This window comes from Amblyomma mixtum, chromosome 5 (genome assembly GCF_055824585.1).
Source record: "Amblyomma mixtum isolate Tamu chromosome 5, ASM5582458v1, whole genome shotgun sequence".
NCBI classification, from domain to species: domain Eukaryota; kingdom Metazoa; phylum Arthropoda; class Arachnida; order Ixodida; family Ixodidae; genus Amblyomma; species Amblyomma mixtum.
In genome coordinates this window covers 69,635,599-69,663,384 of record NC_143016.1, presented here as the reverse complement: position 1 = coordinate 69,663,384, position 27,786 = coordinate 69,635,599, and the positions used below count along the sequence as shown (strand labels likewise).

Below are 27,786 nucleotides of genomic sequence, written 5' to 3'. Positions count from 1 at the left end.
TGGATGAACACGCAGAACCGCCGCGTTCAACGAGGTCACTGTTCAGACAACAGTGCACTTAAGCGCGCAGGAGGAATACGCTGCGCAAGTTCGACCTCCTGACTAGTTCCCCTTTCTTGACGTGTGCGCCGTCTGGAATTTTCATGTGCGGGCGGAGAAAGGGAGTTATGGTGGCATGAGGCCTTATGCCGAGATCGCTGAATTCGACGCTGTCAAGTAAGGCATGAGGAGGATCAGAGAGGTTCCAAATATTCCGTGCAACAACCATAAAAAGAAGCCTCGAAGATAGACGAGTAGCCTAAGGCATCTGTAAAGAGAGTTTTCTGTTGCGCCGCCATGGGTACAAATCGCACTCGGAGTCAGAGAATAGAGAATGAGTACTCTTATAGTTGTTCTTTTTACTGCGGTAATAGTATAGCTTGCTTTCCCCCAAAAAAACCGCACTATGTGTGTGTGTGCGTGCGTGCAACCTCCATCCTTGATGCACACTCCGGTGGGCGCACATCCGGGCATTCCCTGGTAAAAATGCACCTTAAAAAACTTTCACCCATCTCCCCACCCCCCATCACCCACCTGTACGCGTATAGCCGAGGCAGACTGTTATCGCTCAAAGTATTGAGTCGCCCAAGCGTTGTACGCGAAAAAAACGCCAAGAATCATAAGCCTGCCATGTCAGACACTAGGAACCGGAAGTATGACAGCAAGAAGTAGATATGAGCCGCCAGAAAGAGAATTCAGGGTCGAGCACTGCGATAACAGCGGATGGAGCCGCACGCTGGCGACTGGAGCCGCACGCTGGCGACTGGCAGCAATTTCTTCTCAGAAGCAGAACGATTTCAGCGAATGGGCGTAATGAAATCACTTCATCGCCGTTACTACATTTAATCGCAGTAGCATCTTTCTGGGCGTAATCACTATCGCATGCCAGCGAGCGCATATATTTCCTCATTGCCCTTTTGATTATCCGGTATTTAATTTTTGCTTATTAGATCATCTCCACCATTGCCAAGAACTCGCCTTTCGTTGCTTATTTCCGTCACGTGCAAACAAGACTCTTCTAAAAAAAAAAAAAGAAGCTGCACCAATTTATACATCCTTCCTTTGGTAATATTAGTAGTAATATCGCGGGTTTAACGTGTCGAGTAGACATTGAGGCTATAGGATATACGGTGTAGTGGAGGGCTCCAGATTAACGGAGATCAGCTGAGGATTTGCGGCATGCGACAGAGCACACTGGTTTTTGTATTTTTGAAATCAGCAGCAGAGCTCCACAGCCATTGAGCCATTTTTTTCTTTGTCGCCCTACATCGTGAGGGGTTTTATTTAGAATCTGCTGTCTGAGACAATGAGCGCCTACAAAAGTAAATGTTGCACTAAATCTATGCGCTAGATCATCTCATTTTGTCCGGAAACAAGAAGTATGCCGAAATGCAAAAAAAAAAAGTGGGGCTGAACCGGGTCTCGAACCGGTTCGGAGCGGTTCCTTTGAATCGTTCCGGTTCGGGTTCAGTTCCAAGATGGCGAAAAAATTATGGGTTCGGTTCGGTTCCGGTTCCGGGCGAAAATTCGGGTTCGGTTCCGGTTTCGGGTTCGGGTTCGGTTCCGGTTCGACACCCTGGTTACCGCTGGTGTGACGTAGAACGTCATCGAACGGCGAGGGTGGAAGCTGTGTGAGAACCCTCTCATGTCATGTGTGTGACATGATCCTGCTTTGCTTGCCCTCCTGGCTAACGCATTGGCTTTGACAAGAAAAGCTAAACAAATGTTTAGAAAAGTGCCAGACAACATTTTCACACTTGCGGAAGGTTAGATTCCAGTCGCTGATCTCTATGAAAGATCAAGTCGTTCCACAAAACCACAATACAAAATCAATACCCAATCATTAATCAAATTTCATGCTGTGCACTTGCAAGTGACATGGCAAAACAAAGTAAAGCCCACACTCAAAAGTCGTGCAGCCGTCTGTATGTGGCAAAAAATACATTCTAACTTCCATTAGTTAAATGCAACAGAATTAGTGCAAGCTGGTGAGGATTGCAAGCGAAGCAACACACAGGACGAGCAATGCTTTCCCGCTCATAGCAATCATCTTGTCCCATTCCTCTGCCTGCATCATTGTCAGCTTGCGCCTATTCTGTCACAATTACGTCACATCAACAAGTCCAAATCTCTACTCCTCTACGCATGGATTCCATTATTTACACTCAGTAAGTTATGCTTTACCAGCGTATGTTCCCACGTCTACTTTTTGTAAAATGCACTAAATTTTTAATTATCAGAGTATTTTATGTGCTGCTAGATTTATCTATAGCTGCAACCTGCCCCTTGGAGTGCTAAGCCTGTATTTTTATGTCCTACTCCCTTTGCTACTTCCCATTAGCCATTTTCTTTCTCTTACAATACTGTCTCTGATGAACATTCTGCCTACCAGAAAGCATGTGTTAACCAGTGCAGCATGGGCTGGCAAAATGTCGTAAACAGAACTGATAAAAAGAAGGGCAGGCTAAACATAATTCATTCAGTCCTCACTGTTTTAAGCATTGAATATTGCATAGCAAAATGCCCCAGTCTATTAGTGACATGATAAAAGAAACTTACCACAATTCGGAAAATAAGTCGGCAGTGCCAAAATGTGGAGTGCTGGGAACACTCAATGGCAGTATTCAGGATCTGCTTTGCAAGCGCCGTCTGGTTCTAGTTCAAGCAATGCAGAGGAATACAGATGTCATCACATTTTTCACAAACAGTGTATGGAGCTTTTTTCTAGATGTATTTGCCACGCACTTAAGGCATTCACATGAACATTCAAAACAATACAAAACAGCTTAAAGAAGTGGTGTCACACACGAGCGATAAATGATCACTGGACGATATTTCCAATGGACATGCGGATGTCTTTTCCTGCTCCTAACAGAACCATCCCAGCTGCACGGCATGCATTATTTCTGAATTGATTGAAACCATTTAACAAAAAAATTTATGCTGTGCAACTTTTTATACACTCTGGCAAATGTTGAAACCTCAACGACACTATGACTCACTGAATGCTGATAGCACACGAAACTGGCTATTGTCAAGCTTTTCCACCCCAGTTTCAGCTGCTTCACGCATCATAATGAAATATTACTAGCCCTGAATATGCTGAAAGTGCTGCGGAATCATATTCGAGTTTGGCATGCATATTACTGCATAGTCGTACATAATAGTTGAAGCCAGACGTGCAAAAAAAAAACGAAACAAGCACACTCACTCTCCGTTCATAAAGGTCGGCCAAAGCACTGGCTGCCTGAAATTTCACGTCATCCATATTGGGAATCTACATAGTACGTCAAGGAAAAAGAATTTTTTTTTTTCTTTCAAGAGTAGGAAAACCTCTTCAGCAGAGGTTTGAAAGGATACATTCTGGGTGAGGTACCACTGCAAAAAAAAAAAAGGCAGATGATAAGCAATGATGAGCCACCAGAGAACTCGCTGAACCAAAACTCAAATTTGACAGATGGAAAGCACTCGATCACAAATCAGAAAGCAATTAGAGAAAACTAGCCCAAACTTTCCGCACAACATTCCATGAGTATTTATTTATACAACATTCCTTAAAAATTCAATATAACAGTGTGAGTAAGATTCCACCAAAATGCAAGAAGCAATTAATTCCTCGACGTTTTCGTCCACTGAAACCAAACAGTTCCGTCGTCTAGCAACGCGAACAAATTTCACAGCAACGTGACGACTACACTGCTACTAACGGTCGTGGAATAGCAAACCAAGTCAGTATCAAAAAGTACCGTAACTGGTCACGTTTCTACAGCTAGAGGAAGTGGAATACAACAGCAAACATACCGCTTTCTCGAGATGCGACTGGGCAAGATCAGCGTTGTTAGTGTAGAGCATAAGGTTTTGTCCTAATTGCAGGTGCGTCAGAGCCGCGACCCTAGGGGCAGGGTTGAGTTGAAACACAGCCAAGAGACAGCGAATACAGTTCTTCATGCTCGGGGGGCTCATGGTGCGGAACTCCTCGGCTAAACCCAGCAGGGCCAGATAGGTCGCGTCCCCGCCGGACGCCATTGTTGCAGCCATTGATGTCGCTGGCCTGCGGATCACCGTAACGTTGCACTCACCTACCGCACGCTTTTCTGTGGCGCTAGCTACCTTTTCAGCCAGGAGTCACTCAGTAGCTCTATGCCGTCCATGGAGGAAGGAAATTTTCCTTCCATGATCCCAACTCTATGATCCCGTCCCTTACGGCGCGGTTCAGGTGTCCACCGAGATATGCGAGACTGAGAGACAGATACTGTGCCATTTCCCTTCGCAGAAAACCAATTATTTTTTTTATCAGGTGCCAATGAGCGCCATGGCACAAGGTATTATCGTTTGCTCAAGGTGGGGTCAAAGACCAATTTCCCTAGAATTTCACCCTGCTTAAGCCGAGCACCAGGCCAGGGATTGTACCCATCTTTATCACCGGTGGGTACCCGGCGGCACTGGGGATCGAACCCCGTACCTCAGCATGCGAGGCGGACGCTCAACCACTAGGCCACCGCTGCAGTATGTAGAAAGGAAATGACGCAGTAACTGTGGACACCTGAACCGCGCTGTAAGGGGAGGGATAAAGCAGGGAGTGAAAGGCGGAAGAAAGAGGTGTCGCAGTGGAAACAATTTAGATAAAGGCAATGACCAATCTTATCTTGTCACTCATTGTAAGGGGTGCGCAGTTATGAAAAGCAAGAAGAAAAAGTGCACTGCTTTGTTAAGTCAAGCAAAGGTGTTGTATTCTCACAGAGATCAAACCACGCGTGAAGTAGCAGAAGCATACTTCATCGCAACGGAGCAACGGGGCTGCGTTAGCAAACCTTCGGTTGCTTTAAGTGATAACGAGATCACGTTTCTTGGCAGATTTTGGGCTTCGGGCGCACGCTAGTTTTATCATTGTCATAGTTTTGTTTGTTCAATTTTGTTTTCATGTAATATGCCTTCCTTATATACCCAGGTTAGTACAGCCTTATATACGCAATAAAGCCTTAGTTGTGAGTTCAGCGCTTGTCCTGTCGTCGCCTTTACTCTTGTGTCTAGTCTTTTGTGCGCTGTTTTTCAACCATGAACCTATACCAACTCGTCTACTAAGCCGTAGTGGAGGTATCCGAAATAATTTCGACCACCTGTAATGTTGCTGTAGAGCATCACCCACGATCACTCTTGTTTCATACGAATTATTGTAGTTTTTTTTTAGAGCGGTATAGCTTTGTGGTGAAAACGAAGAAGAAAAGCGCGGTGGCATTCGAACACCTTGTGCAGCGGCAGCAAAACACGGAGGAGTGCAAGGAGGAAAGAAGGGGTGGAAGAGCGAAGTAGATGCACCACTTCACACCAACTGGCCAATATGCAGTGATGTCACGCATAATATTACTTCAACGTGGCACGCCGAATGGGTCAAACACAGTAAAGTCAAGCACATACTGCCAGACAAGGCACGCTATAGCTATCACTGAATCTCTCGTTATACAGCAACGTGGCATGCTGAGTGGTTCGAACACAGCAAGTAAAGTCAAGCACACACTACCAGACAACGCACACGCTAATAGCTATCACTGAATCTCGCACTATACAGAGGTAACCACGAGAGTTTTTTTGGGTCAGCAGCTAAGCTGCAGAGTCCTCCATGCAGAATTCATAAAATTAAAAAAAATGACAGGTGATCATACAATGTGATGTGGCATTTCTGTGTAAGAATATTTCTCTGTCAAAGCCCTACACTGAGTTGCCTTTCTTAACTCCCTCCTCCATCCCTTCCCTCACAGCCTATCATGATTTAGGTGTCCATCAAGTGAGACAGTTAACTGGTTTCCTTTCCTGAAAATAAAATTTTTGTTCAATTTTCTGATGCGGATTATAAGAATTTTGTAGCACTGCAGAAGGTGCACATCACTCATCCAGTCAGGGCTGCAGGAACACAACAGTTAGTCTCTCAAATATTTGAACACTCTTGAACTATTTTTCAAACAATTATACTGGAAATTGAAAAAGGTAATTCAGGCTATTGTTTTGAAAATATAGTGAGCATTTCTTTCTCCGGTTACATTAACAAAGAAAACCTGCACAAACCTAGCACTGTGGAGGTTTGCTGCAAAGTATAGTGTGCCACCACTTGTGAACATGGCGTCTGCGAGTCACTCGTTGGGAGAGCTTGTAGGAACACATTTATGCAGTGCACACCATTCCAACGCTCTTAGATCAATGTAGCCTCCACAGCACTGCAGACAATTTGCAAGATGAGTATGAAAGGCTTACTAGTGTTAACCCTACAATATTTTGATGACATAACACTGAAAAGACAGAAAATAACTTGGTTTCTGCAAACAAGCCATGCTAAAAGTTGCCTATGATATATACCTTTCTGGTTCGCTGGTAAACTGACCAGTTTAGGGACCTTTGCTCAGTTGCCCATAGAAATAATGCAAAATAAATCTAAAATATGAACCACTTAACTCATCAGTCATAACAAATTCGTGAAGTGCTGCAATGACTAGCATATATGAAAACACTAAAAGGCTGCTCAGTTTGGGCAGCAATGTATTGTAAAAGGAAAGACAATGCTCAATATAGTTGCAACAGCACAAAGCTGAGAGCATAAATCTAGTTGGCGTGAGAAAAAGTGAGTTGTGGGTAGGCTGTTGCCTATTAGTCCCTTTAAACACATCGACTGTTCCTTCAGGACTGCGAGGGTTGCGAGACATGTAAATATTGGGTAGATATCTTGTGTGCTGACATCGCTGTATAAAGGGCAGAGACTCGCGATTAAGAACCGACTGAAGAGCAGATGATTCATAAATGCTTGTTGGCAAACCTGTTAGTTCTGCTCATCTTTTTCTTTGTTAATAATGCCTCTGCACTGTCACAGAATCTTATATTTTTGGAATATCTATAACCTGAGTTACTTAATGAACTGAAGGTCCCGTTATACTCACCTAAAAGAAAGCCTACTGAAGTTGTATCTTCATCACGATCAAACTTAGGCACCAGTCTAGCTCAATCGGTCATGAAGCATTAAGGAAGATTGCTGAAATACCTTTAAGCTTCAACAAAAGAAGGCAAACAAAAGAGCACCAAGTACTCGTTTTAATCAAAAATACAATTTTTTAATTGCATTAAGTCAACAATTGTTTCGTGCAACTAAACACCAACATATAAGTATCTTGGTTGCATAAAAACTTGCCCAGTCTCAAAACGGCTCAAAAACATTTTGTACAACCTTTTCACAGTCATGATTTGTGACGCGCAAATATCTCCTAGCTGCTCTTCAAAGGTGTAAAGTCTGCATTAAAACAACAGGGAAATGCTTGGGGCTCATGACATCACTTGCAATCTAGGAAATCCTGAAGAGCAACAATGGACAAGTGTGATGATCACCATTTGGGCACATTTCTTTTGATTGATCACGACCAAACAGCGCAAGAAATTAAGACACACAATACAGGCAGCCAGAGGCGACACCACCATGAACACCAGCACTTGTAACAACAAGCTTAAAACACCAGCATGGTTTCACAAACTCTTGGTTATCACAGCCAACGGTATGTACATATAACAAGGGAACAAGGCACAGTTCCTATGACGCATGGCCATCTGACAGTGTCATATACAAGTGCCTCAAGCAAAACTTTCGCCACGTGCATGTGGCAAGAGCAACACAAGCAACTTTACTCACCAAAAGGTGCCTCAAATACACGTATCTGATTAAAAAAAAAGCCAACAATGTGCCACCTGTGTTATTGCAAATGACAAGTCGAAGAGTCACAGAAAATGCTTGAAAAATGTGCCACTCTTCTGCCACTCATTTACCACTAACACACATACAGCTGAATGTGGCAATGAGCCTCAGATTGAGTCATCAGAGGTATACAAGAAATATGCTTCAAACAGAGTGGAAATGACTGTCATTGCAACTTGACTGACTTCCTGGACAAAATGACTGAGCATAACAGTGTGCCATGAGGAATGCTTGGAATGATATGTATACAAAGAGAAACTACATACATGGAACAAAATTGAGCAGTGGACTATGTTTGTTGCAGCTGGCTTGATTCCCGTGACCGCTCAAAACAGCTATATTTATTTATTTATGTGAGAAGCAATCAAGGACATTAACGGGACACCGAGGGCAAATTGAAGTTGGCTTGTATCGATAGGATACTGCTTTATAATCACAAAAAGTCCACTCTCATCGAAAACAAAGCTTTTGTACGCTAGAAAAGACCAAAAAACGAAATACAAGTGTCGCCACCGTCAGCTGATTTCTGAAGTAAAATGTGTATGCCGACGTTTCTTTTTTTTTTTTTTCGCAGGTCCCATAGACTACGCTACACCACCACCCACTTCAAAATGGCGGCAACCGGACCCTGGTGTAGGCGTCAAGATTTTAAATCAAATGGTGGGAAAATTTTTATGTTCAGTTTTCTCAGCCATTAATGGGTTTTTTGCTGCTGGACAAACGTCAAAATACCTAGAACGAGCCAGAGAATCGATTTTTACTCAGAACGATAACTGGATGGAGTTGTCCCCAGTGTCCCTTTAAATGCCAAAGGCCTTCATACCACTCAGACAGACACATTTCATTTCTCATGAAAGGCCCTAGATGATGGACAGGAATTAGGTGTGGCAAACATAGGGATAAAACATTTCAGCCATAAGTAGTCTCTACCATGGCAATACTAAATACAACATAAACATAACACACAAAAGTAAAAATGAATCAGCAAATTTTCGTTCATTAGTCAAGACCTCCCATATGTTGTTCTCACTCCTGCATGACTTCAACAGAAACAAATTGATTTACAAAGGCTGCAGCATGCATGAAATTCAGATGTCAAATAAGGCGCTAAGCTCGAATAATGGAGAAATTAATGATGCACTGAAACCTCGTATATTCCTCTATGGCCAAGCAAATCTAACAAAACTGCAAGCATCAAATGCCAGGGGGATAAAATACAGAGACAACATAATACACTGAAAGCAACTGCCAGCTATGTATGCTCACATATCCCATACCATAACAAAAGGCTCTGTAAAAGGACACAACTCATGCCTACACAAAAGCCATGTTCCAGAAAGCCTGCAATCTGCACTTACTATGGTCTAGGAAAATTGAGGCACATAGCCCTACCCCTCGTGTAATGGCCCTCATAACAGGCTTCAAACGCAATTCTGTCAGCAAAGCTGAAATTGCAGACACTGCAGGTGAATTCACAAAATTTAATTTCTGTTTCTGATAAGAAACTAAGCAGTACTAACATCATGTCCAAATCAACTGTTTGGAAATATCAATGAACCAGTTCAATCGTGAATCATATCTTGTAGGTATGTTTTTGGATCTCCTAAGTGTGTAATACCCAAACAAAAATATAATCCTAAAGATACAATATTGCAACTTAACAAAGCATCCTCACTGCCTTCAAAGCTGATGATTGTGAATTTTTATGATGCAAGGGCATCTGGGGCCAAAGAGCACCATGGCACAAGGTGTTTTCGACTTCTCAAGGTGGGGTCGAAAACCCATTTCCCAAGCATTTCGCCCTAAAAAACCCAAGCACCAGGCCAGGGGAAAGCTTGTGCCATTGTATAACCGGTGGGTACCCGGCGGCACTGGGGATCAAACCACGCTCCTCCTGAATGCAAGGCAGATGCTCAATGCCTTCAAAGCTACGTATCGCAAAGAACACACAATGAGCAAGTAATTACTTAATAACAGTCTGAATTTTTGTTTTAAGCACCAAGGTAAATGATAACATCAAGTGCAGGCTAACCCAAAATACTAGAAATGCCACAGCAGGCAACACACCTGTTCTCAGCGTTAAAACCTCAAGTAAACATGCTTGACAACCACGATAAAAAGGGGCACACTTTCAAGTGCCTTGTCATTTGATAAAAGTGCTACATTCGGAATCAAAGTGGTTTATTGTTGCAATGTACTGCAACAGAAATTTTTTTCATCATAGATGCTTTGCCCACAGACACTGCGCTCCTAACACATTTCACTCCCGAGCTCGTGGCAATGAAACAATTTACTAAAAAGATTTCAGGGCAGGTTTAGCTTCTCATAAGCCAAATGAGTAACAGATTTCATTTTCTGATAGCACTTTCACAAAAGCCAGCAATGAAATCCAACATTCTCTTTGTTGACCTACCTTCCACAGCTTCGTGCGATATTCAGCCTTCGTAAGCACTTCTACATCAGCATAGACAGCGTTGCTATAATACTCAAACTTCAACTACAAGTCCTTGTGGTGAAAAACTGTCCGTCCACTCCACCTCTCCAGCTAGACTTCCCCAAAGGGTCACAAGGAACACTGACTTAGAATGTAGCTGTGCAGTCCCAATGTGCACCGTCCAATAATACACTGGGTCTTGCATCATTCAACACAGATTGAGCACAGCTTCTATATAAATGCTTACAGCACTTGATGTGTCAGACACTGAATGACAGCAGCCTACCTGCAGGCAAAAGCCACTGATATCTGGCTTGAATACACATCCCATTTGTTATGATTCCTCTCAAATTCATTCCCCTATGTCTACATCCCCGTCACCACAACCATGCACCAGATTCTTCACTCACCATAGCGGGCTGTGTGTTCTGGATTTCTTCACTAAACTTCCTCTGACATGCGCCGTGCAACACATTAACAGCGGAACATGGTTGCATCATCAGTTCGGATGAAATGCAGCACCAGTCACATTTTCCATCTCGAGCTGTCACACTAAAAGGTGAACACTAGAGACAAGCACTGCTATGCAACTTGGCCACCTGCCAACTTCTGATTTCTGTGAACATGCTGCCTGGCACACTGTGCTCTGCTTGAGCAAATCTAACTGTCTGCAGTATTTTTTTTTTTTCTGGAACAGAAAACATCACCAAGCCCAACAACTCCTAGCTGTACATTGTAGGTTGGAGCAAAATGGAATGCCTGCATTGCCACTTGCATTGTGCTTGAATTGCAAAGATAAGCTAGCTTGAGCACCAAGATTAAGCAAACTTGCAGCTAGGACAGTGGGGAGCAGATGTAGAAGCCCCGTCCCGAGCTGGTGCTCCACACCTTGACTTCGACCGTTTCTATGTCAGTGAGCTCAGCACTTGTCCGAACGCGAGAAGTAGGTGACTTTCTCCAGCGGCGCGGTGACGCTGATCCACTTGCCACCTCGGTGCAGCTTCTGGTCCTCGCACCACCAGCCCTGGGGCAGGTAGACGTATGCCGAATTTCGGCCTGGCTCCAGCACGGGTGCCACGATGAGGTTGTTGCCCAAGGCAAACTGGTGGCCTGCCGCGTACGTGTTGTGGTCACGAGGGTCCAGCCACCACAGAGGCCGCACCAGGGGTGCCGCTTCCTCCAAGGCTTCCTTCATGGCGGGCTCCACACGTGTTTTGCGAAACTGCGTTAACACTCGAGACACCTGCAGCAAGAAAATGCACACCGACGTTTATGGAAGCATATTCCAGAGGTGACCGAATTTAAAACTGAATCTAGATACTATTAATAAACAGACGAATACCAATCAGATTTGGTTATTGAACACCTACTGAATTCTAATTTTTTTTCAAATTCATGGCTCATCTAAACTACAAGAAGCTAGCCACAATCATAGCCTGATGAGTATCATAACTGGCAAGTTAAACACCTTGATGGCCATGATACTATGCCAACATAGGCTACTTTGAGTGCAGATCTTATATTTTCTTTCAACATCTTTCTTTACTTTATTTATATATATATATATATTTCAAAGTCGATTTCGAGGAAGTTAAAACGGTCAATTTTAAATGACTCGATTAATTCAATGTGAGAGCATAGTTTCCCATCTTCCTATCAATTTCAGAAAGCTACTTAACTAGTATGCATGTGACCTGAGAGCAGTGGACTTTAGATGGCGCAATTACTTTTGCATTCGACTTAAAGGTGCACTGAAGAGGAATCTGAACTTGTCTTTTTGCCGCGGGAACTCGATCTACACGTTCCTAGCATTCTTGGAAACTGCGACTTATTGCCCTGTGTGGCCGATTTCCCAAATTAAATCGAATTAACGGCCGGCTCCCGCCCTTTTTTTTTAATTCTGCCTCGTACGGTGGGCGGAGTCGACCAACGCGTGGAGTGCCTTTCACCCAGTCCCGTGGCGGCTTGCTGCTCTGCCATCGGCGGAGTAATACGTTGTAGTCCGTAGTAGCAAATAGTCCGCGCATATTTTTATTTCTGCAGGCTTATTTTGCGGTTATATTATCTGCGAATGAAACTATTTATTCATGGAAACCTAAAAAACAAAATAAAGCGAAAGCAAAGCCTCCACGGAGCTGGCTGAAAGGAACTTCACGCGTTGGTCGACTCCGCCCATCGTACGAGGCAGAATTAAAAAAAAAGGGCGGGAGCCGGACGTTAATTCGATTTAATTAGGGAAATCGGCCATACAGGGCAATAAGTTGCAGTTTCTAAGAATGCTAGGAACGTGTAGATCGAGTTCCCGCGGCAAAAAGACAAGTTCAGAATCCTCTTCAGTGCACCTTTAACACCTGACAATAGCACTGACAAATTTTTTCACCTCATTAAAAAAGCTGTTGCTACTGTGGTTATTGGTAGTGTAGTTTTTCCAATGAAAAATGATGACCTTGCCTGCATCCGCCCACTGCAACTTCCCAGGTGTACAGGATTGTTTTAAAAAGAGAAAAAACTACACATTGTGTAGTTCTTTCCCGGAAAAAATGGTCCTGAACAGTATCTGAGCAAGGTTTGTACAGTGACTTTTGAGTAATTGAAATGGTGATCAGCTTTCTAGCATGTCTTTTATCTTACCCATCAATTATTTCAGGTCGGCACCAATGACTGCCGCAGTTTGTTTGAAGTTTGTACCACAAGAGAGAAAAATGGGCAGGCACCATTAAGTGTGCAACCCCTTGTATTTATTTTTGTTTGCTGTTACAGCCTACTACACACACTCTACTCTCTCCATTTTACTTGACATAAAAGCTCTACTTTAACCATTTAACTGCTTTTGATGAACCCAAGACCTACACACAAGAGTGGCAAACTGCACTTTGGAAAAATTAAGTTATTCCACTGCACTTGTGCTGTATTTTAAAAGGAAAATCTTCAGGCAGGCTTTGAACAACGAAGCCTTCAATTAATTTCTGCTCTACCAAAAGGATGGCAGACAGTGCTCATATCTGCAGTGAAAAATTTTGGTAAAAAAAAAATATTGGAGTGGTTAATGGGTTATTCCAGACTTCCTCCATCACCACTTCATGCTAATTTATTCAACTTCAATATGCACTGAGTGGGGACTCGCCAGGTGCCTGCCCCTGCAGTCAAGCTTCCCCGCACAACCCTTCCACAACACCCCCATCCTTCTTTGCTTGGCTATGTTAGTTAGCAATGGAGGGCGCCTGTGCTTGCATAGCAAGCGCTGTGTGTGGTGCAAGCACCATGCCGGCACGAGAGAAAGCTGATCTGGAGTCTTTGGCTCGGGTTACTGGAAGCAAGCGGACGCCCGCACGCAGCACTGCTCTTCGTCAGCGGAATGCCGCCTTGAGGGAAAAAAATCCCCAAAGCTCCCTCCATCCGGCATTGTGTCGCCCAGCCCTGGCCCGTGCAAACATTTGGCCGTAACTTAAACTGGTGAGTCGGACGTCCTCAACTCTCTAGCGTAGCCTTCCGAGGAACATCTCATTTGTCGCTAGCCGGTGTTTATAGTTTCTATAGCAACAAATGCCACTTGTGTCACCCCAATGTCGTCGTCCTTTGTTCTCAAGGGCACGGCCCACCGCTAGCGATCACGGGGTGGGGTGGCAGCCTGACTGTCGGGCGCAGACAAGCCCAGAAGCCCAGAAGACAAGCGCAGTATATCCCCTTTGCACAACCCTAAAAAAATACTACTTAGAAGATCATCGTGGTTTCATTTATTCAGCTCACCAAGACATGCGAAACGCCAGCCTTATACATGCAGTTTCATACAAAGCAGTCAACGATGTGGAAGTAGTGTGCCCGCAAAACTACTCTGCCAAGTATCATTCACCCTCCTCGAATGCCTGTGTTCACTTTGGTTGTATGGTGAATTACTTTCTGGGCGTAGACTTAGCCAGCATGAACAGGCACACTAGCTTTGGCAGCGTTGACTATGTATGAAACGAAGTGTAGTCAAGCCTGGATGTATACAACCCAGATATTTCGAATTGCTGCACATATCGAACAGAGGTTATCCCCTTGAAAATCCCGCGTAAAAGTATAGGAAAATTACGCAGTACATCAAACTACAATTTCACTGGTCATTCAATATATCGAACTGCGCGCCTGACGGCCTCTTTGAGCACTTTTTGTGCGGAGATGGGTCAGCTGTGCGGCCTTGGACACCTGCTAGCAGCGCTAGCGCTGTGAACGTGGGGTGTGCTGGAGAGTGGCCTCCAGATACTTGTAGTCATTTTTGACACCACATTATGTCATGTGGTGAAGACAGCCTAACTAACAACAGCCTAGCCGCGGCCCTCAGGTGCCGTGCTTCGTTTGCCTCTCTGCCAAAGGCAATGCGGAAAGCAACTGTACTTGAACTTTCATGAGTGATTATTCTGTTTATAGTGCACTGGTAACAGGATTATACACCTTATGATAAGCAGTGGCTAGTTCCAAAGTGCCTTCCACTATGACTTGGGTGTGAAGGAGGTTAGGCCTAGCAACGCCGAACGAGCGGAGCTCTGCCAACTCGCCCGTAGGCAGCACATTGCTGCACATCACTAGTGTAAGTGCAATGTATGGTATTCTTGCTTCTAGGTTATATATACACCTATCTATTGCCATTTTTTTATATATCGAATTACTGATATATCGAACCATTTCGTGATCTCCTTCGAGTTTGATATATCCTGGTTCGACTGTATAAGCATTTCTTACATGAAATCTAACCAAGCCGATTCTGACCTTTGTAAGCTCAAAGTCGTCATTGTAGTCACTAGGCAGCACAGAGAACTGCAGGACTGGTAGAAACACAGCGAGCTGCCACCATCGAAAGTAGAGCTCCCGCTCAGGCTTGGTCCCGGGAGCCACCAGGTCTCCGCCAACGCAGCCAGGGCTCACCACACGGTGACCCAGGAGGCCCAAGGTCAGAACCTGGGCACAACATCAGCAATGCTAAATGATGTGTTGATGAAAAAATATTGCATTATGATATCTTAAGGGAGGTCACAAAAGCAGAACTAAGGACAAAAAGTTTCGTGAAAGCATACAGAATTGTTTTGTATTGACATACTTCAAGAAACATGCTTTACAGTCTAATTGCACCGGTTCTGGAAACACCACGAAATACTGCTTCAGGAGCTTCCACAGCATGCGGCTGTAAATGAATGCTATAAATGCAAAAACTTTTGGACTCTAATCTTGGCTCTGAAAAGAGAAAATTGCATGCTGGCACAGAGAAAACAGCTTGGATTTGTCAAACCATTTTCATTTCTGTTGGGATAAAAATGAGTCCCGAACGCTAAGACGTCACTTCTCGTATATTACAGTGACAGACATTAATGGCACAATTACCTGGCTTTACAACTTTGGCATAGATGTCAGCCCGACGAGGTGGAAACGAGAAAGATGGGGGTGGGGGGTGGGGGGTGGGGGGAAGATAGGAGAGGAGATGGGGGTATGATAGCTGTGAGGTTGTGCTGTGACATGTTTCCTTTCACTGATATTGTCTTCATTGCACATGTAGCACAGCATAAGAGCTATTGTTGGGTTCTCGCATTATGCATAGCACTGGGTTCTTGGTTTATGCAGTAAATTTTTCTTTTCCATTGGATATTGCACTATGTTGCATAAACAAGGCCTAGTGCTAAAAAAAAACTGGAGGGGGCATTTAAGCTCCATCTTAAGGGTATGACACGATAGCATAACACGTGAATTCTCATATACATACTATACAGAAGGTCATTTTCTATTTCACATTCATAGATCCCTGGGAGTCCTCATACCCCTCCTGGCGCCGTGGTGCAGCGGTTAAGCGATGCGCCACCACCCATCACCACGAAGGCAGGTGCGCCCAGCGGTGGGCCTTGTGCGGCCTCGGCTGCTCTTCCTGAACGACCAATAATTAATTTAACTGCCGCCTGCAACGGTGGGCAGTTTTCTCCTTGTCCGATGCACAGGTCGTGATAACGACGTAAGGTCACGTGACCTAGGTGGCCCACCTGCCTCATAGGTTGCTCTCTGGGGCACCACCTGCCGCAGTCATGCTCGTGATTTTTCACTTACAATATCGACACCAGATTTTCTGGGTAATGGGGCCTTTAACACCATCGCGTTAACACTTTCTTGCCCCAGTGATATTGCTCACCTTGGGCAGGATGCCCTGCAGTGCAGCCCAGGTGGATGGCTGTGGTGCCAGAGTGACGAAACCAGCACCACCGGGAGTGCCAAGGACGGGGCTGCTGCGAGCAGCCACTTCGAGGTAGCGTCCCAGGAATGCCGATGCCCATCGACCCTGGCCATAAGGCAGCGCCCGAGCTTGGCCACCACGGAACACAAAGCCATCAACCCCAAGCTGCAAGCAGAGCCAATAGGACACCAGAAGAGCAACTAAGAATGAATCTGGAAAGAAATCAGCAACACCTCATAACATGGTCTACAAATTAAGTGCATACCAAGGTAGTACATTCACAGACTGCAAAGTCACACAGGTCAGCAACACATTTTGCCATTTTCACGATTTCCATTACTCTGCACGTGCTTGTACAGACACATGACTGTTTCCAATTGTTCTCCCTGGTGTCACTTGCAGCAAAGCATGCAAAAACTGTGCATGTTTGAACTGTGCGAAAGCATGTGTGTGCATCCACTCAGTTCAAACACAACCAAGAAAGACAGCAAAAGGGGGTGTTAATTACTGCAGAGTGAGTGAACACCCCCCACTTATCAATGCAAAGCAGCACATCAATTGCCAACTGTTCCCAACCTCAGGGTCTACTCCAGCAGTCATGCACTGTACCTCATATCGAGAGCAATAGAACAGTGAATAAGAAAAACAATGGGGTTACAATGAGCTAACTGCTAACTGCACGCTCCAGACAAAGTCTGGTTATCCCTTCAATAGGCAAAAGCCAATGAAAACATAACAGTGCAGATAAAAAGAATTGTTACCACAACAGCAGCCTCGTGAACAACCGCTCTGCAGCACCTACTCAACGAAAGATGTTAAAGAATCACTACAGGTGAATTCGCAGAAATAAGAAAGAATACACCAAAGAACACTGACAGACTAAAGTAGCAGCAGCAGACATGACGAGCAGTACCTCACAGGCAGAGGATTAATGAACCATGCCATTACGAAAGCAAAACAGAGTAAGCCATTGGGCTGAAGGCATTGGACTACATACTTAGCTGCATTTCAGACAGGGCCTACATATGGCAAACATTTACACACCCTGCTAAAGTTCAAGCACACATTTGAAAATTGACAGCTGAAAGTGTCACCAACTTTCACAATAATGCAACCCTTAAAAGCCCTTGAGCCCCTCTGCAGACTGAACACAGGTGGTGAAACAGCAGTGGGTGCCTTACTGTGCGGTTCAGTTCTCTGAGCTGCTCCAGAAACCAGTCAGCAGCCCGCTCCTCAAAAAGGTTGACCACAGCACAAAGGCTGCCATTCCAGCGAGTCAGCAGCGGCACCTTGCTCTGGTCAGCCAGCAGGTATTCTCCATCCATGGCGGCCCTGAAGCCATAAGGGATGCTTTTAAAACATCGAGGCAGTACATTAGAAATCTATCGACATCTAACCAGGAGTTCCAACTGGTGCTACTGAACTCTACTAGCCACTATGTGCATAACTATGTGCAGTGTGAACCTTCAGCTTTTTTTTTTTGAGAGTGTGCTATAACTAGCAGCAATTTATTTTTTCGACACAAATTCAGCACTTCAGAGTGGGTGAACATTCGCTCGTAACCTTGCTGATGAGCAGGATGACTTCGATTCTTTAGAGTAAGTTGCTAGCCGGCATTACTGACATTGAAGGCAACCTTGTCTGCGTTGGCAAGTGTCGTTCCTTTGTTTCCCCAAGAGCAAGGCCCGCCATGGTCAGTGTGTGCTCAGTAGCGCAGGCGATCATGGGGGGGGGGGGGGGGGGGGGTCCAGCAGTTTTACGCTGTCACGCGCGGTTAAGCGGGGAAAACATATTTATCCACCCCATTTCAACCCCGCAGACTGCAGCAAGCTAATCGTTAGTGTTTCGTGCAACAAAACTGATTGTTTTTTTTTTTATGAGGGCTGGTTAGGTGGAAAAAAAATGGTTATTTTAATAGAAATAGAAATTGATTAACGGTATAACCTGTAAACAATTAATAGAGGTACAAGTGTAGCTCAATGGGACATTGTTGCTAACAATGAATTAAACAAAAACTTGTTGAGTTTAAGAGCATTTAGACAACCTAGGTTTTTTCACAGTGGTTCCAACTTACACTGCCTTCAGTGTTAAAAAGGCACACAGCAGTTCTGATATATTCCACACACTATAATTTCGCATATATAACTCAGCCCTACATATAATTCGCACCCTTAATTTCAGCCTCTAGAACAGGAAAAAAAATATGCTCTCATATAACCCGCACACTAAGAACTTCAATAACTTCGCAGGGAGTGTTCACTTCGTTTTGTCCAATCAAGTAAATGGCGCAAAGCTTGCAGCAACGCTCGATTCACTACATTTAATTATAGCCATCACTGCCGCCTTCCGAGGCTTCGTCACCGCTGTCCAAGATGTCATCTTCTGACCAACCCGGATTATTGCTAATTACACATTTGTGCACAATGTCGGTGAGAACTGCCCTCCACGCAACAATCACTAGCATATCATAATGATGTCTGGCCTTCTGCGCGAGGATGTAAAGTCCAAAAGCCATTTGTTTAGCATACACTCGCTTCATGTGTGCCTTGATTGGCTAGCTGAGGTAAACACCTAGTGCTTCGAGCAGGGAAACTATACTGCAGGTACGATGATGTCACTGTTTTGTTCCACGAGGCGAGCTTTCACTGTGTGAGTACAATGGCCCCGGAATGATTACATCCCGAGCAACGGCCAATGGCCCAACATGGCACTTGAAACTAGATGCCTATGACTAAAGCCACGCGACCTGCTCCTCCCACTCCTTCTGAAATAAACATAAAACCTGCACCCCCCCTTTCCTAATGCATTTCATCAATTTTGGAGCGGGTTATAGTTCAGAAAATTTGGTATGTTTTTGTACATCTGCCACATGCAAAACCATACCGCACTTGCCTTGCAGTTTCAGTGTCCTCAACCATATGAGCAGAATCATGTGAAAGAAAACAACAGCAATGATACCAGATATTTTGTAGGAAATCTGAGCTCCTGAGGCCATCGACAGCACATGGCGTTCCATTCTATTCTAAGCATGGACTAACAACAGCATGTCCCAAGCTGCTGCACAAGTTCAGGCCAAGCATTAAGACAAAAACGGGGAAGCAATACCTTCAACACTGAAGCTTTGAAAACATACCAGTTTTACATGTCATGAACAACGCATTGTAGTAAAGCTCTATGCCTCAGCTATCCTTCCCAATTGAGTCCAATGCACACAGTAACATTGAAGTTCACCACACACCTGAAATTTACGGAGTTGAGGCAGAAGTAGGGATGAACATCCAGCAGAACCTTGTTCCCTTTATTGTGCAGGATCCGGACAATCTCGGCCGGATGTGGAAAAGCCTCCTTCCAGAATGCCAGGTCACCCTGAGTGTGTTGCCAGCCATCCCGGATCAGGACAAAGCCTCCATTAAAGCCGTGGTTCACAAACCGGTTGGCATACTCGTGCACTGTCGCCTGCGTCAGGTTTCCATCCTCTCCCGGTCTGGGTACGAGCACCGGGTGCTTGACAAAGACTTCCTCGGTGGCTGTGAAATTACTTGGCTCGGGACGGTGCGGTGCTGATGCCTTGTGGATGGCAAGCACATCAGGCCCTGTACACAGCGTGTAGTTCAGCTCCTCCTTAGCTGCAAGGCAGAGACGTTGGTTGCCGGAAGCATTGAAGCTGAACATGAGTGCCTGGTTGGGACTGGCCAGGATCGACACTCCGAGCGACGACAGCCAGTATGGCTCTAACACGGAGCCCAGTGGATCAGCGCGTCCCGTTTCAAACGCCATGGTGTTCAGTTGAAGGTTGGAAAGAGGCCAACTCAGGTTTGCCACTTCGCCCATGCCGAACCAGTGAGCACCCCTAAGGTCGTAGCAGTCCACTAGCTCTGTGTGAACGCTCGCGGCACGCCAGTGCACTTCGTAGCAGGCTATCTCGTCTTGCATGGGCGCCACACGCATCTCGAGGCGGGCCCGGTACTTCCACTCGTAGCAGTAGCCAAGGTGGAGCACGGGACAGATGTGCGCTTCTAGAGCCGGAGGAATCACCTGCACAGGTTTGTTTAGCCCCATCAGATACATGTACATAGTCAGAACTTGCACATTATGCACACAGCGATTAACTAAGGCCTGACAATGCAGAAATAATGATTCAGTTCCTAACCAAGAAGCTTAAATCAACAAGTCATTTGATTTCAAAACAAAACAAAAATGATAAAGTTGTAAGGTCTGTGATCGAGTTAAACTTTCCGTACACTATATACTTTCTCATTGCGCCCCTCTTTGGTTATGCAACTGTAGTAATGAACTAAATTGCTTACTTTTGTGGCACACAGATACCAGTCGGCAAATACATTGTTGCAATGAACATTTGTCTCGACAACCTCATTTTAATCGCATGCATTCTGTTTCGAACAAGCACTACTAGTGCATTCCTGGAGATGGGCAACAAATGCAGGGGGCTTCACCTGGCCCAGCTCTCCCTGGAGGAGGGTGCGTGCCCCACGGTCAAGTAGGCGCAGCTTCCTGGTTTGTGGGTCGAAATCCGACTTGGTGGAAAGCCGGGTGGCCTCTTGGAATGCCTCATGCAAATGCCATGTCAGCACCACCACGCTCACTATGCTCACAAAGAGCACTGCAAGCACAAGTCTGAAGCGGAACTCCGGTGTGCGGCTCTGACGCACCAGAGCCAGAGCCTTGGCTGCCTGCAAAGAATGCGACCACACATATTTCAGCAGGGGAAATCGAGGCAAACGTACACAATTCTCAGTTGCAGGACTATCTTCGTGGTGCTCTATGTCTGAAATCTACACCACGACAGATACAAGAACAGAGGGTTCCAGACTATATTTGGCCATCTGAAATTCCTTTAATATGACCAGCAACCTCAGCATACTACCATTTTTACATTTCACCTCAACCGAAATGTAGTTCCCACACTGATGGCTAAGCAAAAAGGACAGGCTGGACGTCAATAAAAAGGAAAAGAGTCAACCATCTTCAAAACCATAGAAAACAGGATAACTCCCCAGTGTGACCGATGATTCCAAAAGCTGTTGTCTTTTTCATTATTAGCCCCACATCTCCTTACACCCTCCTTATCTCAGAGCATCACTAAGCCGCATATGCCTATTTAAGTCTAACGTGTGATTAAAATTGTGCCTCTTTCACACTTCCATACTTTAAGAGCACAAAAGTTTCAAATTCTGGTGTTCCATATAACGCCACACGTTAAACCAATGGACAACCAACATAAAGGGCCGCAAGCTCTTTCTGGATGGTTCTCCTGCATAAAACAACAAACTAAATCTAAATTATGTTCACAAATTACTTGCACTGCCTATATGTGGGATGTGGACATTCTGGTTTAAACCGGAAGAAAAGAAAGAAAGTACACTGAATTCAATTTTATAAGTCTGATTTTAACCAAAAAAAGGTCGGTATCCTTGAAATGCACGCTACGGCTAGCTGGAAGTTGGGTACGAGTTGCACTCAGTGAAATCTGAAAATTAACAAAGGAGCGGTGGGACAGTGCACTATTGGATTAAGTAGCGCAGCTGTCTCAACCGTACATGCTTCTCCAGACTGGGACGCTCCACCTTGTCGCCAAACGTCATCTGCTAACGTAGCCCTTTTCACTCTCATCACTCTCTTAGGGCAGTTATATGGATAAAGAGGTTTCTCCGTTGCATGTAAGGACACCCAAAACTATGCATAAGTGTCATAAAAAAGAGCGATGCTCTTGTTACTGCAAGTATTATGCAGCAATTCCATTGTTGTCATCAACACGCAGATCACATATGCCCCGTCCTCTCACTCAACTAGAGTAACAACCTAGTGATAACATGACAATCTGCCTTTCAGAAATCAACTTCCATTAATTTTTTTATTGCCGATTGTATTTTCTTCTGCAAGCACTGGTATAACTGCTTTAGCAGTAATTAACCATTTTTTGCTATAATTACTCGTATTTTGAATGCTCAGGATGATGAAAGAGCCAAGAGAAAATCTATGGGACTTTTTGACCGCGCAGGAATAGAACATTATATAACAGTGAAAGACTGGTAGTGCATCCTTAGGAATTAATATTCGCCAGAAAAACAAAGAAACAAATGCTGCACTCTGAAAGAAACAACCAAAAAAGACCAACAAATTTTCAAAAATAAAAACCAAAAAGTCCAACCCCTAGCTATATATTCATTATCACAAAACCTGAAACACATATCAGCATAACAACTGGAATGAAAACTTCAGATCCAAACAAGCTGGCATCTCACTCATGCTGCTTTACTTATAAAGACCTGTGCATGCATGCAGGAAGGCCATGTCATGCAAAGTACATGCCATATCTCGTAAAAGAAACCTACATTTTTTTTTTTTGCAAACAAGCAGGGCACATCTTAAGACAGTCAACGCCTGCTTAACTACAGATTGGTAACAATGTGATTAATCAAACAATAGTACCAACAATGGCTGCAGGAAAGTTGGACACTATGGTACTGCTTTTATGTCTCAAGCTCAGCAGTGAGAAGATGAGAGTCATGAGATGCACTGGCGAATGAAATTTGCACTGCAAATGCAGAAACCCCAGACAATTTGTAGGCTCAGAAATTTCATGCTGGTCAAAGTGTTAAGAGTATTATTCATCAATGCTTGCTAAACATGGCACACAAACTGTTGCACTCCAGAAAAACAATGTCACCCTTTTTTTTTACATAGCTTTGTGCACACTGTGCTCAATCACATTAATAACAGCTTGAAGCGTCGAAAGACACTGGCAGTCCACACAGAAAGTCCAGGACCTCAAGAAGAGTACAGGCAACATAAGGGAAGCAATTTATGGGTAATCTTGATTTCACAACAAATCTTTTAACCTGTCCCGTGAAGAAGTCTACAGCATCTACAGCCATCTACATCAATCTGCATCAGACTTCCTTTGGGATGAACATGGTGGAACCTTGTCAATCTTTCCAGTTCATTGGAAGTTCAGCCTCACGAAGCGTAAAAAAAAAGAACAGGTTGCATGCGTATACAGGCACTATTAGTAAACCAGAAATGCGACACATATAAAGGAGCTTACAAGGAGGTATTTATTATGCAGGAAAAAATACTCTTAGGAGTTCCACACAGCCCTTTAATCAATTATTCCGGTTGTCTATTCTAGCCTTTTCTGCAACAACAGCTCCTTTGTCACAGATAGAATATTTTTAAATCTTTGACAAACACTGTTCAAAATCCTCACACTCTTGTGAAAACTTATGCTTGAGAGTAAGAACGTGCATCATTACATGTCACATAAAAGGTTGCCTTTTATTCATCACTACCCTTGCTCAGCTGAAATTTTTGCGCATGCAAACTTGTTTAAATATGTTTGTGGCTTTCTTAATAATGATATTCCCTGCAGCATTATCCTGCCTCACAAAAAGCAACACAGTGGTTCTAACTAAGCGGCCCTTTGTTGATGTGGAATACAAGTAGGTATGGCACTGTAAGGGTTCATGTTGACGAAGGCGTACAGATTTTTTTTTTTACAAACCTAAGGGAAGTTTAACCAGGCTCCCTGAACTGTTCAGCTTAGCAGATAATTCAGGCTAACAGAGGTCATCCTGAAGCGGGACAGCAGCATTTCAAACATGCAGCTCACACTGACTGCTACAAGCGTGTTGAATGTGTGCAGGTCTGAAAAGACAAATCCCTCGAACAGAGTGGGCACGGCACATAACTAAGCAGGCACTACAAGCTGCATGCTTCAAGTACACACCTTTCGTGAAAACCAGTAAGAGCACCCCATTGCACAGCTGGAAGAAGAAGAAAAGAAGAAAGAGAAGAAGAAGCGGCTTAAGCATGTGGAAGCCATGTAGAGGCCCCCATTGAAGTGTTGCGCATAGCACGCCACAGCACGACGGAGACAGTGCGATGAAATGTCGGCACAGACCTTCCGCCATCCCCTGCGCACACTAGAAAAGCCCCCCCCCCCACTCCACACCGAGTATTTCGTTTGCCGACACATGCCCTGGACGTCTGCCAGCAGCGGAGCTGCCTTAAGCAATGCTTCGAAAAAACAATGAAACACCAAACGGGCTGACACACAAGTGCCAAGTTCCAATTCTGAAACAAACAAAGCCAAAACATCAAAGCTGTGGCGAAATCCCAGAGAGGCAAGGACTTGCCTTCGCTCCCTCCCTTTCTCTCTCGATTTCACTGCGCTGAAGTGGCCTACAGGCACCCTCACTGTAATATATAAGCGAGCAGAGCTGAAGTGACTCCAAGGCAGAGGCAGATTTATGGGAAGTGGGGGTGTGGGGGTCGCCCACTGGCAACCGAGAAATCTTACATAGGAAAACCATGCTGAACCCCATTTTTTGACGACAAAAGTTTAAGAGATACATGAACAAAAAGAACCGACTTTTTGTTAACAAAATCAGCATCAAACACAGCACCATGACACAGTGCAAGTAACCTTGTTTTCGGCAGCCAAGCGTGTGGCTCTGCTCTGAGCAACCTGAGGTGGCTTTTCTAACCTTTCTGTCCTTGTAATGCACAACCAGCACGTACCACAACCATCTGAACTTAACTACCCCAGAAAGCATGTTAGTGAACTGCCCTACCTTGTTCGCAAATCCTGAACGCTTGGGCTCTTCCTTGCGCTGTGCGAGGTGCGTGGCGCCGACCGCCTTGGGAGGCCTCACAGAGCTCCATGTTGAGTCGTCAAGGTTGAGCTTGAGGGCCGGCACACCAGACAGGCGGCGTGCCAGCCCCGGTGTTGACGGCGGCGTGTCCCGCGGAGTGGTGTTCTGTGAAGTGGCAGCTGTTGCCGGCTGGCTGTTGGCCTCCTGCTCAAGTGAGGGCCCTGCCACGCTTGCAAGGGGCAGCAGGTCCTCTGTGCTGGCAGCACCTATTGCCTCAGGGAGGCTGATGGACACAAACACTAAGTTGCAGGGTTCTTTGCAAGGCCTGTTGTCTCCCATTGAGTAGCCTCACGTTCACACGCTCTTCAACAAGACCCTTTAATGCTAATGCAGTTTGCAGGTTTCACTACCCACTACAAGGGCCCCAAAGCACTTGCTGCACAGTTCGCTGAAGCTAGCTCAACAAACTGCCTGGAGTCAGTGCCTTTAAACCGTGTCCAAAAGCTACATTTTGAGAATATTACTTTTTCAGCCATTAGATCAGCAGACATAATAAATGCTTCTACAAAATCTGAACATACTGGGCACTTCCAGCTAACATAACTGGGATCTTAAATTTTTTTTTCGTTTTCCTCGGACACGCTGGAGTTTCTTGCGGCTAAAGTAACACTTTGTGAATGCTTGTTAATTAAATTAAAGCTACAATGCTTTTCTATCTGATAGCTATAACTTGCAACTCCTGTTAGCTAAATACAGCTCTCGAGAACTACTGAATAAATCAGTACTTTCATTGCTGAAACAGTAACGTCCTCAAAATAGTGGTTTATGACAACCACTGACCGACCCTCTAGTGATGGTATAACTTTCAGATTAGCTTAGAATGGGGTGCAAACCCTTTTACCAGACTGACATTCAACACCCTCTGATCATTTTTATTTGAATGGCAACAAGTCTGCGAACGGCTACTGTATAGGGTTTCTTAGATATTTCCAGTCGTACAGAAGAACTAGTAAATGTTCACCAATTACAGCACATTCCGAAACAACCGGCCTGAGTGAAACAAGTGCTAAACACAGCTCCAAGCCTGTACAACCTGTACTAAGCAAGCAGTCCAGTAGTAATGGTCAGGGGCTCCATTTTGCATGCTCATAAATCCTAGGACAAGAAGACGTCTTTGCACTGAAAATATGTTTTCATAGGGTTGTGAAAGTATACAAAGAAGCCTTGAAAGCTACAATGATTTCTTCTATGCAGCTTATTAGTACCAACATAGCCTAAATGCACTTAGAACAGTATACAAAGAAGTGTGACAGTATACAAAGAAGCCTTGAAAGCTACAATGATTTCTTTTATGCGGCTCTTAGTATCAACATAGCCTAAGTGCACTTAGAACATCAGCAAAATTTGGTGCGCAACTGACAGTGAACATATTTGTTATTCAAAATGCGAGTTGAAGCAAGTCGATCTAGGGCACCACTTCACCATACCTGGGTGACATATTTGTTGTACTACAGAAAAGCCTGCGTTTCAACACAGAGGGGGGCGGATGCCCCAGTGTTCTACTAACCGTTGCAACTTCGCTCCGGCCCGCCCATCTTTCTTTCTCCAACCGGTCATCTGAGAGTTCTGAGCCATCCACCGAGAAAGCGGTGAGCGGAAACGTTCTACAAGCTCAATTCGAGAGGCGTCAGCTTCATGCACGCGACAAAACGGGCAGAAAAGAAAGAATAAATGAAACTCAATGCCGCCTATGCAGCACGTCTTGTGCAATTCCACTGACGCCCGATCCTTGGAACTCTGTCGCCTCAAACGGGGCGCATGCGCGCAGAGATCCTCATGCAACCTTCAGCGAGCACAGGCGAAGGGCGCGGGCCCGTCATGCAAATCCACATGCGATCCACACTAAGGAGGTGCCCTGAAACCACGCTGAATGCGCTGAAACATGCAACATGCAGCTCCCTTAGTGTAGTGCACGACGATCCGAAAGTAGCGACAAGCAGCGACATCGGATTATCAACGAGTCCTTTCTACGTACCTCATTGTGTCTGTGCGCTGCTGCGACTCCGCTGGTCAAGGTGTCGAAGAGGCTGAACCGTTCATTGAGTACCGCTTATCTGCAAGCGGCGAAGAATTGACATTCCTGGGCACGCAACGGGACGCAGCACCGAAGAGTGACGCAGACGACGACGGAAGCGGCGTCCTCAGAGCTGTCAACTCCTCCACGCATGGATCGCCGCTCGCGCGACGTGCGCACCTGCACTCACAACAACAGCGGCTCTACGCGCGGCCTCCGGCGAAGCTTAAGCGGCACGTCGCTCACAGAGGCGGGGTAAACCCCGCTATCGGCGGCGGCTTTTAGAAGCCATCACCAGCGCGATAACACCGACGCGTGCCTACCGCTGACGCGTCATATTGTGTACGCACGTATGTGCCACTCGAAGATGTCTTCGTGAGGACTAAAACAACACTTTCTGTAAAAAGCACTCAGAGAATACACAACCCCGCCACTTTGCAAGCAAGGTTAGCAAGGATTCCTCGCAAGCTCTCTCACAAACAGCCAAACAGCCTGTAATTAGATCGGATTGGATTTCTGACCGCTGAACAATAGCCATCTTTTCAAGGCCACACTGGCCGCTGGCCGCACTCATATGCACCATAATCAATAATAACTTCAAAATTATTTTTATTGACTACTAATTCAAAGTTAAAAGTTGTCAGTGCATTATTTACTGTACTAGCTTGGCAGAAAATTTTGCAGCAAGTGCAAACAAAGCAAATGTCA

The 27,786-nt window shown here is 45.0% G+C and overlaps 2 protein-coding genes across 5 annotated transcripts in view; both read right to left on the bottom strand.

Moving 5' to 3' along the window:
- Window positions 1–4,093, bottom strand: part of Mau2 (Mau2 sister chromatid cohesion factor) — a 30,796-nt gene extending 26,703 nt beyond the window's left edge. The window contains exons 1-4 of the mRNA XM_089544918.1: window positions 3,841–4,093; window positions 3,400–3,417; window positions 3,251–3,316; window positions 2,599–2,694 (exon numbers count right to left, since the gene is read on the bottom strand). Coding sequence (XP_089401044.1) covers window positions 2,599–2,694; window positions 3,251–3,316; window positions 3,400–3,417; window positions 3,841–4,077 — 417 coding nt within the window. The 5' untranslated portion in view covers window positions 4,078–4,093. The remainder of the gene's footprint in view (window positions 1–2,598; window positions 2,695–3,250; window positions 3,317–3,399; window positions 3,418–3,840) is intronic.
- A 3,002-nt stretch (window positions 4,094–7,095) lies between these two features.
- Window positions 7,096–27,599, bottom strand: LOC149342563 (alpha-galactosidase MYORG-like). 4 transcript variants are annotated; one of them, XM_089544909.1, is made up of 8 exons: window positions 27,040–27,599; window positions 24,984–25,287; window positions 20,844–21,080; window positions 19,628–20,424; window positions 17,571–17,739; window positions 16,348–16,554; window positions 14,946–15,134; window positions 7,096–11,442 (listed from the first exon to the last, which is right to left on the bottom strand). In XM_089544909.1, the coding sequence occupies exons 1-8, from the start codon at window positions 27,042–27,044 to the stop codon at window positions 11,119–11,121; spliced, it is 2,232 nt and encodes a 743-aa protein (XP_089401035.1). In that variant the 5' UTR covers window positions 27,045–27,599; the 3' UTR covers window positions 7,096–11,118. The 4 variants fall into 4 exon arrangements, with proteins under 4 accessions (XP_089401035.1, XP_089401037.1, XP_089401039.1 ...); XM_089544911.1 differs by lacking the exon at window positions 27,040–27,599 and adding an exon at window positions 26,572–26,776; XM_089544913.1 differs by lacking the exon at window positions 27,040–27,599 and adding an exon at window positions 26,572–26,771 and having other exon boundaries at window positions 17,571–17,721.
- Between the last annotated feature and the right edge of the window lie 187 nt (window positions 27,600–27,786).

Coding starts and splice junctions, on each gene's coding strand:
- LOC149342563 (XM_089544911.1), bottom strand. CDS start 26,639: ATGGCTCAGAACTCTCAGATGACCGGTTGGAGAAAGAAAGATGGGCGG. Junction 16,555..17,570: donor TCAGAGAACTGAACCGCACA/GTAAGGCACCCA, acceptor CTCTGCTTGCAG/CTTGGGGTTGATGGCTTTGT. Junction 15,135..16,347: donor TGCAGGGCATCCTGCCCAAG/GTGAGCAATATC, acceptor TGTTGTGCCCAG/GTTCTGACCTTGGGCCTCCT.